Source organism: Erinaceus europaeus, chromosome X, assembly GCF_950295315.1.
Source record: "Erinaceus europaeus chromosome X, mEriEur2.1, whole genome shotgun sequence".
Taxonomy (NCBI): domain Eukaryota; kingdom Metazoa; phylum Chordata; class Mammalia; order Eulipotyphla; family Erinaceidae; genus Erinaceus; species Erinaceus europaeus.
This window is the reverse complement of record NC_080185.1, coordinates 64,486,218-64,502,974: the sequence shown is the minus strand read 5'-3', so window position 1 is coordinate 64,502,974 and position 16,757 is coordinate 64,486,218. Positions and strand designations below refer to the sequence as shown.

The 16,757-nt window shown below is 40.4% G+C and overlaps 1 protein-coding gene across 1 annotated transcript in view; it reads right to left on the bottom strand.

Annotated features, from left to right (window-relative positions):
• PCDH19 (protocadherin 19) overlaps nt 1-16,757 on the bottom strand; it is a 262,828-nt gene that overhangs the window by 245,446 nt on the left and 625 nt on the right. The window contains exons 2-3 of the mRNA XM_007535259.2: nt 13,651-16,386; nt 9,855-10,182 (exon numbers count right to left, since the gene is read on the bottom strand). Of these exons, the coding sequence (XP_007535321.1) occupies nt 9,855-10,182; nt 13,651-15,797 (2,475 nt within the window). The 5' untranslated portion in view covers nt 15,798-16,386. The remainder of the gene's footprint in view (nt 1-9,854; nt 10,183-13,650; nt 16,387-16,757) is intronic.

Below are 16,757 nucleotides of genomic sequence, written 5' to 3'. Positions count from 1 at the left end.
GACCTGACCAGCTTTCTATCTCTCTCGCTCTCCATTCCTCTCCCTCTCCTTTCTTTCTGTGTCATTCTTAAATTAATTATTTAAAAAATAAAGTCTATTCCTAGGAACTGTTTTGATTTTCACTGTAACAATAAATTCATCAATGAATTCATATTCGTAGCATTTTGCACAAGGCCAAGCATTTCCGTAGTGTGGAATACCATAAAAGTGGAGTTGCTATATAAAAAAATATGTTCATTTGCAATTTTGAGGGAGGAAAACTGTCAAACTGTCCTTCCTGGAACTAGTACCAAGGTATACACCCACCAATAATGTTTAAGATTAACTGTTTCCCTATATTTCTGCTACTTATTTATTATATTAAAATGCTATAATTTGCATTACTTATAAAATAAATGGATCTGTTTTATGTAGGGATGATGAAACTTTGCTACTTTGTTAAAGGAAATACTTATCAGAAATCTTCAATATTTATGAATATTCAAACAAAATAATTTCACCTCTAAAAAATTATTCTAAGGAAACAATCAGGATCAATGTGAGATTACTGTATAAAAGGTTATACATCATCATGTTTTATAAAAAAATTAAAATATTATAATGTTCTGGCATTTATTCTTTTAAATTTTCATTTTATACAGAAGAATTTGAGAGAGGAGGGAATATAGAGAGGGAGAGATAGAGACACCTTCAACCCTGTTTCACCACTTGTCAAACTAAACTGGGTCCTTACAATTGTAACCTGCTGTGCCATTGCCTATCCCACAAAGTTAAATATTAAGAGAAGCAAAAAGTAAAGCATTTCTATAAAGCAGAATATAGCTCAGCCAGTAAAAAAAAAATGACTACAATTATTTTCTAACAATACAGAAAATCATTGTAATGTAATGTAGATAGGAAAGTAAAGCAAATTATTTCAGATGGAATAATCGCAATTTTAAATCAGTAGATATGTAGTGTTTTTCTGTTAATTCAAAGGTTTGTTGAGCACTTATTTTTATGCCATGCACTGAGCAAACAGAAAGTTGAAGTTGGCCCTGAGTAGTAGAACTATTGGATGATTTTCCAAGTTCTCCAAATGTTTTTGTACTCTTCCATTTGGTTCATAATGGAAATGGATTGATTTCACAAATACTAAGCAATAACAACAATAATAAAGGACACTAAGGTCCAGCCTAATTTTGCCTCAGGAAAAAAAAAAACAGCTTTCTAAATAATAGTCAAGTGAAAGTCAGATAATACACTACATTTTCTCAGCAGGACATCAACAAATGTGTCTTAAAAGTGACAAACCCACAGAGATTACCATTTGTTATGAGGGGGAGGAGGGCTATGTATCTACAGTTCCCTGGGTGGCTCAAGTTTTCTCACAATAGATGTGCTGGTAAACAAGAAACTCCCAGCCACAACACATAATCAGAGCAGCTGTGTTTCTCTCCTCTCCTCTCCCAGGTCAACTAGGAATAGTAAAGGAGACCACCTAAGACCACAACAAGGAGACCACAACAAGACAGGACTAGAATGACTTCAGGAACCCACCAAATCAGCAGTGAGTGCAAATACATATGGTTCATGGACAGAGAGGAGCCTAGGGAAAGATTAAGAGGCTGGTAACAGTCCTGCACTTTACCAGTTGAGACACCACCTCCAGTCTGTTTCACCAACAAGGGGACAACTGAAGGGAGGAAAGGATTCCCCTGAGACTTACCAAATGCAACTGTGAGTCTCCATTGCTATTGCCCTCAAACTCTGGAGCAGTGGCAGGGAGGCCCTGTGGTGACAGCAGGGAACAGAGAACTAACAAGTAAACTCAGAAGCAGATCTATAACTCCATGGCCTAGTCGTGGGGCTGTGAAAGTCTCTTTGCAAAACCACTGGATTATCTCTGCCCCACCCTGCTTTATCTCTTGGTCAGGAGTCAGTGATTAAGCTCAGAAGCCTACTTATAATTTAAAAGCCCTCAGGCTCCCATAGCCTACTGGGAAGAAAAAGAACAAAAGAGGCTTTTAAGCCACTGAGCTCCAACTCAGGGATTAAAATACTATTAAAACAACTGTCAATTTCCACAACTGTGAGCCCTTTAATTATTTTACTTAGACACAAATCAATCCAGGCAAGAGTGATCAGTAACCTCATAACATACTATATAAAATGGTTAAACCAATAAATATAAATATTGGAGAAATGAACTAGGACAAGAGTCCAGCTAAAAGTCCCCCCCATTATCTCCTCCCTTTCACATAAAGCCCCCTTGTGCAAATAGTTTCATATGCCCACATTTGAGACACTCATTCCAGATAAGCTTGACCTCTCATAAACCCTAAAGCTAAGATATTCTTACAGACAAGTCAGCATCTGAAATTACAAGCAGATGTCTCAGATCAACTACATCACCATAACTGAAAAACGCTAGCTTTTCCAGGAGGTGACTTCATCTTTTTTTTTCAGTCCTCTAATTTCCAACAAGCATTCCCCCAACCCCACAGCTGTAACCAGTCTTTGACACCTTATACCAAACCACAGACAACTAGACCCCAGGCTAGAGAAGGAAAAGACTGAAGTTCCTCCCACCTTATAGGTTTGAATGACTTATCAAAGAAAAAGAAAAAAAAAAAAGCAGGTTAGGGTTAGGGTCACTGGACACACAACTAGTCTTCACATAAGAGGAATTCCAAAGCCTCAGAGCCCTCTGTGGAAAATGCCCTGCCTCCAGTTCCCTGGGGAGAGAAATCTCAGGATCATTAACAAGCTCTCTAACTGAGCTCAACTTTAGTGAAGGTGTATGGGGAAAGAGATATCTCTAAGGTAACCAGTTAATTGCCAATAAGGAATGGTAATAATAAATTAGCAAATACTAATGTAAACTTACTCAGTTCTGTTACAGTTGCATGGAGACCAGAGAGGAACAGTTTATTCTAGAACACATCTTGCAAGGTGATCCCCTTTGGGAAATGTGCTACCTTGGTTAGATGTAAGAAGGGTCAATAAGATATACCATAGGAAATAGTTGGATCTAACATGTCTGCTAGTGGAAATAATGTTTTGTGTTTTTAAGAAATTGGAGTAAACAAGCTTAAAAAATGTAGTCTGCACTGTTTTGCACTGTTTTCTTCTCCAACTCAAGGGTCATTTTTGACATTTAATGATAAGACTTAGAGAGTTCCAAAACCCAGACACAAAAGAGTGAAATTTATATATATATATATATATATATGTATGTATGTATGTATGTATGTATGTATGTATGTATGTATGTATCGGGGCCGGGTGGTGGCTCACTTGGTGGAGTGCACATGTTACAATGCACAAGGACCCGGCTTCAAGTCCCCAATCTGCCCCTGCAGGCGGAAAGCTTTGCGAGTGGTGAAGCAGGGCTGGAGGTGTCTCTCTGTCTCTGTCCCTATCACCCCATCCCTCTCGGTTCCTGGCTGTTTCTATCCAATAAATAAAGATAATAAAACATTTTTTTAAAAAAATCACAGGTCCAAGAAGTGGTACTCCTGCTTGAGCACACACTTTACAATCTGCAAGGAAAATGATTCAATTACAATTCACAAAGTTAATTTGCTAACCAACATCAGAGGACAACCCCTGTCCCTATCTGCAGAAAGGAAGCTTCACCAGTGGTGGAACAGTGATCAATAGATATTTCTCACTTCTCTTCCTTTTTATCTCCTCCTTCTCTCCCCATTACTCTGTCTCTATGCAAAAAAGTCTTAAGGATTTGTCCATTGTTTTTTACCATGTTCTTGCTTAGCCTCATCAAACCTATTTCTAAATATGACATGACTACTTTTCTACTCTTAGCTCAGAGTTTCACTCATATCACTTCAAAACCCTACCTTTAAACTTGTTTTATGAAATAAACATGCTGAGACATTTCCTTTTATTTTTCTTCAAAGTCTAACTGGTTTTTAGTTTCATCATCTGCACTAAGATAGCATGTACTGAAACTTTCCTGCAAACTCTTCCACTGATACTACACTGCTACTTATAAAACGGATTCATGAGTGACTGTAGCAGAGAACACACACAAACTTAGGAAATTGCAGATCAAAGAAAGATACTACAGTTAGCTAACAAAGAAAAAAGTAGATAGAGAACTTAAAATTGAGTTTGAAACCAAAATCTAAGTCTCCATGTGCCTATGACCAAAATTTTGGGAATTCTAGTCTCTTAAGCCTCATCAGCCGAGAAGTATTCAATATTCAAAAAAATTAAATGCCTATAAAATACTGGATGTTTCAGTCATTTTGCCCTTCCCAAAGACACTGCCAAAGTTTCCATTCCCAATAGAAAACTTGAGCTGCATTTTCTGCTTCCAATAATGACAATGACCTGAATGATAAGTATAACGTGATGCTGATTAACAGGTAACATTTCCAGCAATCACAGGCACCCAACAGGCATGGCTCCATTCCATGAGAGTAGAATAAAATATATTTGCCAGAGGGAGTCGGGCTGTAGCGCAGCGGGTTAAGCGCAGGTGGCGCAAAGCACAAGGACCGGCATAAGGATCCCGGTTCGAACCCCAGCTCCCCACCTGCAGGGGAGTTGCTTCACAGGCGGTGAAGCAGGTCTGCAGGTGTCTATCTTTCTCTCCTCCTCTCTGTCTTCCCCTCCTCTCTCCATTTCTCTCTGTCCTATCCAACAACGACAACAACAATAATAACTACAACAATAAAACAACAAGGCAACAAAAGGGAATAAATAAATAAAATAAATATTAAAAAATACATTCATATTTATTATATATATATATATATATATATTTGCCAGAAAAGGAGCCCCCCGCCCAAGACAGAACATTTTTTGAAAAAATTTAGAAGACTGAAAAATCTAATATCTTTCTCTCTTCAAAACCTCTCCACTTCAATCACTCACCGACCCCCCACACACATTAATTCAATCACTCACAAGTACACAGTCTTCAGATTGAATAAGCCAGGATGTCAAGAAAGCAAATCTCTAGCTACATTTTAAAATATTTATGACATCGCTAATTCAAAAATAGATTTCAATGGTATCTTCCATTCTTCTTCAATTTTCTGTACAAAGCCACAAAATTCACAAAGCTAATTTGCTAATCAACATCAGAGGACAAGTAAACAATGACATTTAATCCCATATCTGATGATCTCTGATACTAATGGTAGAGTTCCAATACTCTAGACTAGCGTTCCGTTCCACTTATCTTACCTACCTAATGCATTTAAGGTCACTCTACTGGCCATATGCAATAATGTTCAGTTGTGGCTAGGATGTAAAAGATAACCTCAAATTACCAAACATTAAAAGGTATGGATAAATTTACTTATAGATGATAAGGCTGCCAAAATAGGCAGTAAAGGTGTGCTAAGGTGCCTACAGTGTAGCAAAAGATTAGTAATTTCTTTTGTACTGCTTGCCAGGGAAATCATGTGTATGATCTTAGCTCCCCAACTAGACGCTGAACTCTCTGAGGACAGAAACTACTTCTTATAGTTACCTGAAATCCCAGTGGTGCCAGTCATACAGCTGAGCACATAGTGGATACTCAAACAGTGCTTACTGTTTTGACCAAATACCTTGGTAATAAATTTCAATGTGTGATGAAAAGCTATAAAGGAAGCTTTTATCTTTATAATCCTCTATAATGTCATTGTCATTAAGTCCTTCAATTGACTCTGAATCTATGAAAGACAGTTGATTTATCAAAAGGTTGCTCAGCAGAGGAACTTAATCCCTAGCAAACTTTGGACAGAATTTAGAAGGCAAAAATGACATATGCTTCAGAAAGAGATGTCATACAGAATTGAAATTACCTGTTTAATTGCCTGTATACTTGCAAATTCCCTGGGGGCAAATATAATTTTTAAAATATTTACTTTATTTATTTATTCCCTTTTGTTGCCCTTGTTGTTTTATTGTTGTAGTTATTATTGTTGTTGTTGTTGTTGGATAGGGCAGAGAGAAATGGAGAGAGGAGGGGAAGACAGAGAGGAGGAGAGAAAGATAGACACCTGCAGACCTGCTTCAACCGCCGGTGAAGCGATTCCCCTGCAGGTGGGGAGCCGGGGTTCGAACCGGGATCCTTATGCCGGTCCTTGTGTTTTGCGCCACCTGCGCTTAACCCGCTGCGCTACAGCCCGACTCCCTATGAAATGTTTTTTAATATTTATTTATTTATTCCCCTTTTTTGCACTTGTTGTTTTATTGTAGTTATTACTGTTGTTATTGATGTCGTCGTTGTTGAATAGGACAGAGAGAAATGGAGAGAGGAAGGGAAGACAGAGGGGCAGAGAAAGATAGACACCTGCAGACCTGCTTCACTTGCTTGTGAAGTGAAGAGACTCCTCTGCAGGAGGGGAGCCTGGGACGTGAGCTGGGATCCTTATGCTGATCCTTGGGCTTTTTGTCACATGCGCTTAACCTGCTGCGCTACCACTCAACTCCCTAAAATGTTTTACTTCTGTGTCTCAATCAAACAGAAAAATGTCTAGCATGTTCAAAAGTGTGTAATAAAAATTAAATGAATTAATAAAACTATTTTGATAAAGCAATATAAAGAAAATGTGACACAATAAATTTTAATGCATAATTTTCTATAGAATCACATTTGTCCAATAATAATATTTACCACTTTGTTATAATTGCTTAATAAATGCTGTCTTCTTGGGATGGATTAACTCATGAGAAATCTTTTTTTAAAAATTGAGAATATATCAATATATTACTATCTTAGTGATGACCTGTGCCTCTATTGCACCTTATATTAGCATTTACCTCTCCATATTACATATTTGTTTGCTTGTCTTCATTACTCTATGTATTTCTTGAGATAAGAACATCTTTGTTTTTCATCTCTTCTCTCTAGTGCCAGAGCCTACAGCAGTCTTTCAAATGTCACTTGAATTAAATAATCAATCATCTCTCCTATTCTGTAGGTTTCCCTGTACCTAAGTATTTAACCTCATCCACATTCAGAAGCCTCTGTTATGAAAAGAAATGGATATGTGTCACTTTCCTCAAGTGAGAAGACCTTGTAACAGATGCAGGGTAAATGACCTGATTCATGATCCATTGTGAATAGGCCTCTCTCCCTTTTGTGAACAGGTTTGTCAGTTGAACTCTCCAGGATTGCATGTTAAAAATATACAATCTCACTTGAATATATAATATATTTACCCTGACTAGCCCTATACACAAGATATGTTTTATTTTATTGACTAAGATCACCTGTTTTTCTTATTTGGAGGTAAAATAAAAAACTATATTTTCAAGGGGCCAGATGGTGGCACACTCAGTTGATCACACAAGTTGCCATGCACCAGAAAATCTCCACCTGGGGAAGGGGGAGTTTCATGAGTAGTGAAACAATATTGCAGTTGTCTCTCTTTCATTCTCCCTCTTTATCCATCCCTCCCCTCACAATTTCTCTCTGTCTTATCATATAAAAGGGGAGGAAAAGGAAATAACAACTACTGGGAGCAGTGGATTCCCCATGTAGGCACTGAGCTCCAGCAATAACATGGTGACAATAAGAAATAAAATAAAAATAAAATAAAATAATAAAAATAAATGGAATAAAATTAGAGTTTCAATGTTTTTCTAAATAACCATAGCAATTATAGGTCTCGTTCTTCCCATCAGATAAACTCAGAAGAATCACTGAGATCTGAGATAACCACGCAGATATAGTCATATTTTTATTTCCCCTCCAAGTATTTCATGAACACCAGGGGTCAAATTTATGTTTTGTCTTGAATCAACTGCATGATCACTAAGTTCTAGGAGTCAATCATTACATGTATCTCCATAAACATCTGAACTATAAGAATGATATATTTACCTCTATTATTTAAATGTTCTTTATGAATGTATATTTTAACCATATAACTTTGTAGATCTGATCTCTATAGAATTAGCCTAAATTCCTCTTTGATTATAAATGTCTAGGGAGACACATGCAGGTGTCTGAGCCACTACAACACCAATTCTGATTCTCCCATTATCATCTGCCGAGGTACTGTATAGAGGATTTTATTTCTTTGATTTTTGTTTGTTTGACTAAATACCAATGTGTTAGACCTTTTACATTTACTAATTCCACATTATTCCTTGAATCAACTATGTGTATGATAGATGTACCCATTTTATAAAGGAGTAAAGAAAGACTCAGAAATTCCAAAGCAAAAAGTGTCCCTCAGATTCAAATCCATAGTCTGATTCAAAACTAAGGTCACCTCTACAATTATTTATTGTTTAATTTTTCCTAGTGCATAAGTAGCCCTCCAAGTAGTCTATGGTACAACCCCTACTGGCATTCACTGGGCTTCACAACTGTAATTAAGTCTACTTCACTCTAAACATTCAATAAATCCTTACTTAAATGTAGATTTATGGTTTGCAAATGTTAGCATTTTTACTGATGTCAGTATACCATCAGTTTCTCATTAAAAGCACTTGTTGGTTGCTTTAATTTTGATTGTTTTGTTTTAGAACTAGAAAAGCCGATCAATTCAAGTAGTTCTAAAACTCTTATAGACAACAAAATTGATACACATACCATGAGACCATTTTATATGCACCATAGAATGGATATGTCTGGCAAAATGATTTCTGAAGTAGTAAGATATCACTGAGATAGCACTGACAATAAATTATAGAGTTCCTTAATCTAGTGTTCTCTTCTCTCCCTCCCTCTCTCTCTCCCTCTCTTTCCATCCATCCCTCCCTCCCTCCTCTCCTCTTCCTCTTCTTCCTTCTCCTTCCCCTTCCCCCTCCCCATCCTCCTCCTTCTCCTCTCTGTCCCTTCCTCCCTCTTTCCCCTGCTCTGTGAGTGTGAATAAATTTCTTAGCATCTCTGGGCTTCCATATCATCACCTACTAGGGAGTAATCTATCAAGATACCTGATAGCAAGGACCAAAGTAGACAAATGTGAAAGTTATGAAGGTTTTTTTAATAACTGTAGAAAAGGTTTTAATTTAGCTAGTATTTGTTTCAATGATGGCCTGGAAGAGGGCTCACAGTACAGCAAATATATAACCAATGGAGAGTTAAGTAGTTCTTGAAAAACAAAAAGGAACTCAACTGAACACCTGTTATTTATATATCCTTTCACCCAGCTATCTACATTTATCACCCTACTACCTTGAAATATTTCAGTAGGCAACATTAGGCTTCATAGTTGTTGTTTTTTTGTTAATGATTCTGTTAAGCTTTCATTCCTAGTAAAAGAAATAGAACTAGCTTAAAATGGATACTTAATTCTTGAAATATTCATTAGTGACAGTTTGGGTCACCTCAGTGGTCAAATGACACCATAAGAACAGGCAAGAAATTACAAAGTGACCTTTTATTTTATTCACCTCTTTTAAACCAGCTCATTCATATTCTTAATAAAAAATAAATATGACAAAAGGGGGTAAATGGGTGATTTCAGGGGGCTGAATCTCTCCCCCATTCAGAAATTGGCTTTTAGCCACTCCTGCAATACTTGCTTACTTTCAATCACCTCAGCTGGAACACAGGTAGCATTAACTGACAAGCATGATGCATTTGTAACAGGTGGAATGAATTATTATCCTATCAGAATATCATACAGTGATTTCAAAGGCTCAGATCTCTTGAGTTCGGTTCTCTGAGAGTTCCTTCTCTGAACACCCACCCTTAAAAGGCTCAATTTTTTTTTTTGGTTACCTTCTACCCAAGAATAACTGACAACAAAGCCTATGAAAATAGGTACATGCAGAGAAGTTCTTTCTGTCCCTATCAAGTAATGTGAAAGCATAGCTGTCTATGGCATCTGCAAGCAACTCAGGGAAAGAGGTCCAGGTAAGGGGACTTCATAAAACCACTTAGTTGCACTCACCTCTGGCAAAGGTACACCATTGATGATCAGGTCAGGCTGCTGGGGCCTCTGGCTGTTGAAAGAGTGATGATAAATGTGGTTGACACTTGTGTTGCGGGTGTTCTGGTTCTCCACGTTTAGGAAGGTGCTTTCAGAGCGACGGCAGCCCAGGGGCAGCGTCTGCTGGTGGTAGTCAAAATAGTTGAGGGACGAAGTCAGGGAGGAACAACTGACAACGTTCATCTTGTCTGTCTCCTCCACATCTCGTGGTACCAGGCGGATGTCATTCTTACTGATTTTTTTCTTCTTGCTTGATTTCTTTTGATGCCCATAAGAGTATTCAGCGATTCTACATGACAGAAAAGGCAGCATGTATCGCTAAGCCCTCCCAAAGCATGCATTGACTAATAAACACCAAGCACCCTAGAGGGCTGCACCCCCATCTCCATTCTCTAGCTTCTTATTCTAGTGCATTGTCTTAGGTTTTCTCCCTGTACTTTTAACTTGTAAATATAAGATGACAGCCACAGAGTTTTCATTTTAAATATAGTTGCCTCCCACTCTCTTTTCCTGATAAAAAAGTTTCTATACTTTGGGTTTGGAATTTCTAAGTGTGAGTGGCCAATTACAAAGCTAAGAGATGGCAAAATGTGCGCCCCTTTGGAGAGAAAGCACAAAAATGGTCAAATCTGAAGTTTCCTTGGAACCCAAAAGAACTACTGGGAAAAATAAGAAAGAAGTCTTAATTTAATGTAATAGGAGATTAAAATATAACTAACCCTTTACCCTGGCAGCTTCCTGTATGACCAACCTAATCAATTTGACTGGAGTGGGAGATCAAAACTGCATCATTTGCTATCTTCTCAGCTCCTTTGTTCTGCACTCTCCTTCCCCCTACCATAGCCCTGCTTCTCCCTACTGTTCTCTCCCCTAATCTCTCCACTTCCAGAGAAATCTGATACCCAAACCTCTATGAAAGAGGATGACAATCCCTTTCTATTTCCTCGTAGGCTCACTTTCTTCTGCCTCTTTGTCTTGCCTCTTTCTAATGGGAGAAAACCGAGATGCAATGCAGACACTTGCTGTTTTGTCCTTTAAAAAAAAAAAACGCTGAGAAGACAAGTGATGGTTAAACAATTACTGCAAAGGAATTTGAAGGTTAGTGTATTCAGCATTCTTCATTCAGGTGTACCTACAAGCAACTGTGTTGTAACTGAAATATGAAGAACTCAATTTAATTAACATTGACACAGATCAATAGAATATGCACCAAAGATACCAAGCATTAAAACACTTGTCAAAAGACATATTAAAATATACTCAGATTCTCAAAGTTATTTATTACTTTGCACATAATGAGTTAGCTTATTGCTTTGAAATTCAATGTCTGGGCAACACTCAGCAAAATAATAGAGTTTATAAATAATACAGGTTGATCTTTACAAGGCTAAGACTGTTCCTGTATTCTTGCTAGACTAACCTAATTGTCTGACTAAAAAAATGAGACCACTTCAAGCAGCATTTGCAGATCATCGTACATATTTGAGGAAGAAGCTATGCAAAGGTTGATAATAATAAACTAATGTCTGATGTAAAGAAATATAAGCTTTATAGAAACTTAGGTTTCTAACATGGTTGAGCAGATGAGGGAACTTGTGTATATACAGAGACAAATCCTTGCTCTGACCCCCAGGGATACTAGAGTCCAGCAGTGGGTTTCCTCACCCTCTCATTCAGTGCTCAGGCATACTTTCAGTGATGACAAACTGATGCTTCTGAAACTTGGTAAAATCCTCAAGACTCCAGGGTTGTGGTTGAGTGTAGAGAGATACTGATTTTTCTTTTCTGTTTATAGAATCAATAGGAGGTTCTAGTCATTTTATTTACTCATGATATATAAGCTTGGCAATGTTCTTATTCAGCTGAGGCTGTAGAGTCCTTCCTGTATTGACCAATTATTTAATTAAATTGTACTTCATTAATCCCAAACCATTACAGGGAACAAAGCTCTTTACAAAATACACATATGGATGAAGTTAGAGAGCACTGAGATTCACTTTTTTAAAATTCAAATGCTCTCTTCCCTGGTTAATGATCTCCCTGGCAAGCTCTCTAAAAAAGCCCTCACTTCAAGTCATACATCACTAAGAGGTGGCAAAACCTTCAACATCTTTATTTCAAGATGATTTCATTTTCATCAAGGAAAGGGTCTTATACACTTATTTTATGCTTATAAAATGACTTAAAAGGAGTTCCTTTTATCACTATATCCATATAAATAAAATGTTATAGATCCCACAAATTTTTCCTGCAAAAAATTGTCACTGGCAGTTTCAAAGGTAAAAGCAATATTAATTTCCATTTTTCCCTTCTGAAATGACTTGGTACTGAAGGAAAGAAAAGTCATGGCCATTCCACTGGTAACAGGATTAAAGCATTTATGAGGCATTGCAGCTGCTCTTTTATGGCACCTGATTGATATTCATGTGTGGTTAGCATTTGTCTACTAACTTGTGTAATGCAGAGAATAGTAAAAGGGAAACAATAATTGCATGGCTGTTGCATATTCAGGGGAGCTCTGGCTCACAGAAGTGTGCATTTCAGATGATGTCAAATACAAGTACAAATTGGGTCTACAGAAGCTTATAGTGACTGATTAAATGTGCAAACACAGATGACATAAAAGGCACACTGTATATGAAGGTATTCTGAAAGCACATACACACCTTGGTTCAGTAAACTAAAAGAAACAACTTTTTTTTAACCATTTCAATATGACACTGCTGGAAAATTTTGCATGTGTAATGTTAGTTGGTTTATAAAAACACTTTAAAAGAACTTTCAACAAGGTCTTCCTAATGCACTTATTAATAAATATTTAAAATACTATATATCATCCCAGTTTACATCTCTCTCTCTCCCTCTCTCTCTCTCTCTCTCTCTCTCTCTCTCACACACACACACACACACACACACACACACACACACACACACACTTCAAGGGAAACCAGCATAATAGCCCACAGTGACATCCACTGGCAGGGACCAGATCTTAACATCATAGCTGAATTCTACATTAGAGGAAGGCACCATCAACTCGTGATTTTATTTTTAATTAATTAATTTATTTATTTATTTATTGTGAAACAATCTGAATGCAAGGTCCTATCCCTCATTGGGATGTTTTGTTTCTACTCCACCAACAAATCATCTATTTTTAAAGCATAAAGCTGACCCATAGAAATACACTTCACATAGCCAGGTGACTATGAACTGTATATAAAAGAAGCCAGGAATTATATGTGTGGGGGGCACTAATCATCTGCTTACCCACACATTCCTGCTGCCTCTCCCTCCAACTCTGTTTCCTCCTATAAACTCCCTTTCTATGAAGAGTTTATCTCAACAACAGGATAGGGCAGCTGCTAAAAATTCCTCTTCTTTCAATACCTGTATCCGAAACACTATTTCCCCCAAGTAAAATAGAATTGTGGCACTCATTGGCTCTGCTGAAGAAAAAAAAAGTCATTTCCTGCGACATATTTTCTATTACTTCAAGAAGACAGCTGTAAAAAATTTAAAATAAAAACATTTCTGCTGCATTACTGTGACAAAATTCATTCAAATTTTATCTTCCAGCAAATTGTCACATCAAAAGAACTGATGTGGACTACCACAAACTTTCCCCCTTTCCAAAAGAAGTGCTCTATGACCCATGCATTATTTAAGTAAGAAATAAAAGCAGTGTTTTTTCCACAAAGAGACATAGATACAACCAACACAAAGATGGAAAGGAAAAAAATTTAATTGGCTCTACCTGCAGTTGTAGGTCCGGATCTCTTTGTTGTCTCGTTTGCACTTGATGGCCACAAAAATCATAGTGACAAAGAGAATGCCTGCAATGGAGCCTAGGGCGATAATGAAAATTAAGGACAAGTTCACTGAGCCCATTGATTCCTGGGCATCAAGAGCAGGTGACAGGTAGATTAGAATCAGAGCAGAGGCAGAGAGAGATGTTTTGCCATGGTCTTGAGCCGCCACAATAAGCTCATAGGAAGCCTTGGAACTCTCACTAAAGGTGCGAGTGGTTCTGACTTCCCCATTGATCTGGTCGATTTCAAAGAAGCCTCGGTCACCCTCTGTCATGTCATAGGTGACACGGCCATTCTCACCCTCATCATAGTCGTCTGCTTTGACAATAGTCACCAGATACCCTATGCCTGAGTTTCGGGGGATGTAGACTTCAGCTGTGCCATTGATCAGTGGTGGTGCTGTGATGACTGGGGTATTGTCATTGACGTCTAGAATGATAACCCGGACAGTGGTATTGCTCTGCAGTGACGGCAGGCCCCCATCTTTGGCCAGCACCTTAAACTCAAATGCCTTGGTTTGTTCGTGATTGAAGGATCTCAGGGCATAGATATCTCCTGAATTTGGGTTTATGGAGACATAGGTGAAGACAGGCATGTCCCGAACCTGTGACGGCACGATCTGGTAGGACACACTGCCATTGAGGCCCAGGTCAGGGTCTCGAGCTGACACTGATAGCAGATAAGCGCCTGGAGTATTGTTTTCTTGGACAATGACCTGGTAGTAAGGCTTAGAGAAGTGTGGGTGGTTGTCGTTCTCATCTGTGATGCGCACTGTAAAAGACTTGGCACTTTGCAGCATGGGGACTCCACCATCACGAGCCTGGATGGTGAGATTGTACTGGTCATGCTGCTCTCGGTCTAATCGTCCGTCCACTAAGATAGTGGAGAAACTTTCATATTCCTGTAGCCGAAAGGGCACATTACCCAGCAACCGGCACTGCACACGCCCATTGAGGCCAGAGTCATGATCAGATACCCGCACAAGTGCAATTACGTAGCCCGGGGGGGCACTCTCGCTCACCTCCACCAACTCACTGTTGACTGACAGCAGGTTGATAACTGGCGGGTTATCATTGGTGTCCAAAACGCTGACAGTGACCTTACAGTGTGCAGGGATAGAGTTAGGGCCCAGGTCCTTGGCTTGCACGTCTAGTTCATACACGTGACCCTCTTCATAGTCTAGAGCACCAGTTACTGTGACTAGGCCGCTGTGAGGGTCAATCTGGAAGAGCTCACGAGTGTGGTCATTGACATAGCCATAGAAGGAATAGATCACCTGCCCATTGGTCCCCTCGTCTGGGTCACTGGCATTCAAGCGAATGACGGGAGTGTTGGGAGGTGAGTTCTCAGGAACACTCACCGAATAGGTGGATTCTCCAAACACCGGGTTGTTGTCATTGGAGTCAGTCACCTTGATGCTGAGGCCAACCGTACCCAGGTGTGGTGGGTCGCCGCCGTCTAGCGCTGTAATGCGAAAGTTGTAGTGTGACTGCTTCTCTCTGTCCAGGCTCTTCTCCACCACAAGTTCGGCAAAGCGTGAGCCATCGCCTCGTGTCTTGATCTCCAGGCCAAACAGTTCATTAGGCGTAAGCTCATAAGTCTGCACACCAAAGCTGCCAGAGTCGGGATCATAGGCGCTGTCCAGAGGAATGCGTGTGCCAGGGCTTGCCGCCTCTGAGATCTCCAGTTCAATCTGTGCAGCCGGAAAACTGGGCGCATTGTCGTTCAGGTCCTTTATCTCCACCTTAATAACACAGATCTCCATTGAGCTGGACATAACCTCAAGCGAGATGATGCATTTTGGGCTCTGGCGGCACAGCAGGTCACGGTCAATCTTCTGTTTGGTGACCAACAGGCCTGAGTTGGGGTTGATGTCAACCAGATGTGGAGCGGAGTTAGACACCACACGAAAGGCAGAGGCCTGTCGTGGGTCCAGAGCGAAGCCCGCGTCTCGTGCGTCTTTGGCTACGTTGGCTATCACTGTGCCAGCGCGTTGCTCCTCTTCAACAGAGTATTTGAGGTTAATGAGGGCGGCCGCCTGCGTCCACAGTATTGCCAGCAATAGTAGAACCGGCAGCAGGAGAGACTCCATAGCTGCTGGAGGCTCTGCCTGGCCTTGTATCTCCACTCCCCTCCTAAGACGACGGCGCCGGCGCTCCAGCTTCCCGCTGACTCTGGCCGCCTGTTGCGCGCGCCCCGGGGCCCGGGAGGCCACGGGAGGAGTCCAGCCCAGGGCGGCCCGGAGGCGCGGGGATGACACCCGCGCCGGCTCCAATGTTGAGGTTGCAGCAGACTCAGAGGAGGTTTTCGGGGAACCCGGGGCCTCCGGGGGAGCAAAGATGTGCCTTGCGGCCCCGAGCCCCCTCCCTCCAGCCCGACTACTCAGTTTCCCCTCTTCAAAGTTAATGGGGCGCGACTGATCCTAGCGGCGCAGGACTGAGGATCCTTGGGCGTCTGAGAGGCTGGATCAAAGAATGGCTGCGTTTAGAGAGTGCTTTGGACCAAGGTGATTGAGGTGGCAGGGTCGCGGCCTCTTGGCCACCACTGCTTCACTGAGCTTCTTCAGTGCACCTAGCATGCGCAAGAACCTCCTCCCAGCGCTCTGGGCTCACTGCAGTGAGAGGATTCGCCAAGAAAGTGCCTTCCTGGGTTCAAGAGTGCCACACTAGCCTTTTTCAGGCCTGGGGAGAGGGAGGGAAGAAAAGGAGAATGTAAGCTAGAATAGGCTCCCAGCCGAGCCCATACATTACACGGAGTGGGTAGAGGAAGGGGTAGGGAAGCGAGTCTGCCAAAGCTCCCTCGCGCTGAGCTTGGCTTCGGAAGGCTTCAGGTGAGCGGCTGTACAAGATCAAAGGTGGGAGAGGAACCCCACCCCACTCCCGCGCATGCATACACACACACACACACACACACACACACACACACACCAGTTTGCGGACTTTCCGGCTCGGAAATAAAAGTTATCAATGCAGTCTTAGCCTCTACGTCAAGTTTGTGAAAATGGGGAGATGGTAGCTTAGCTTGTCGGAAAAAAAAAGTCTGGGTCTTTCCA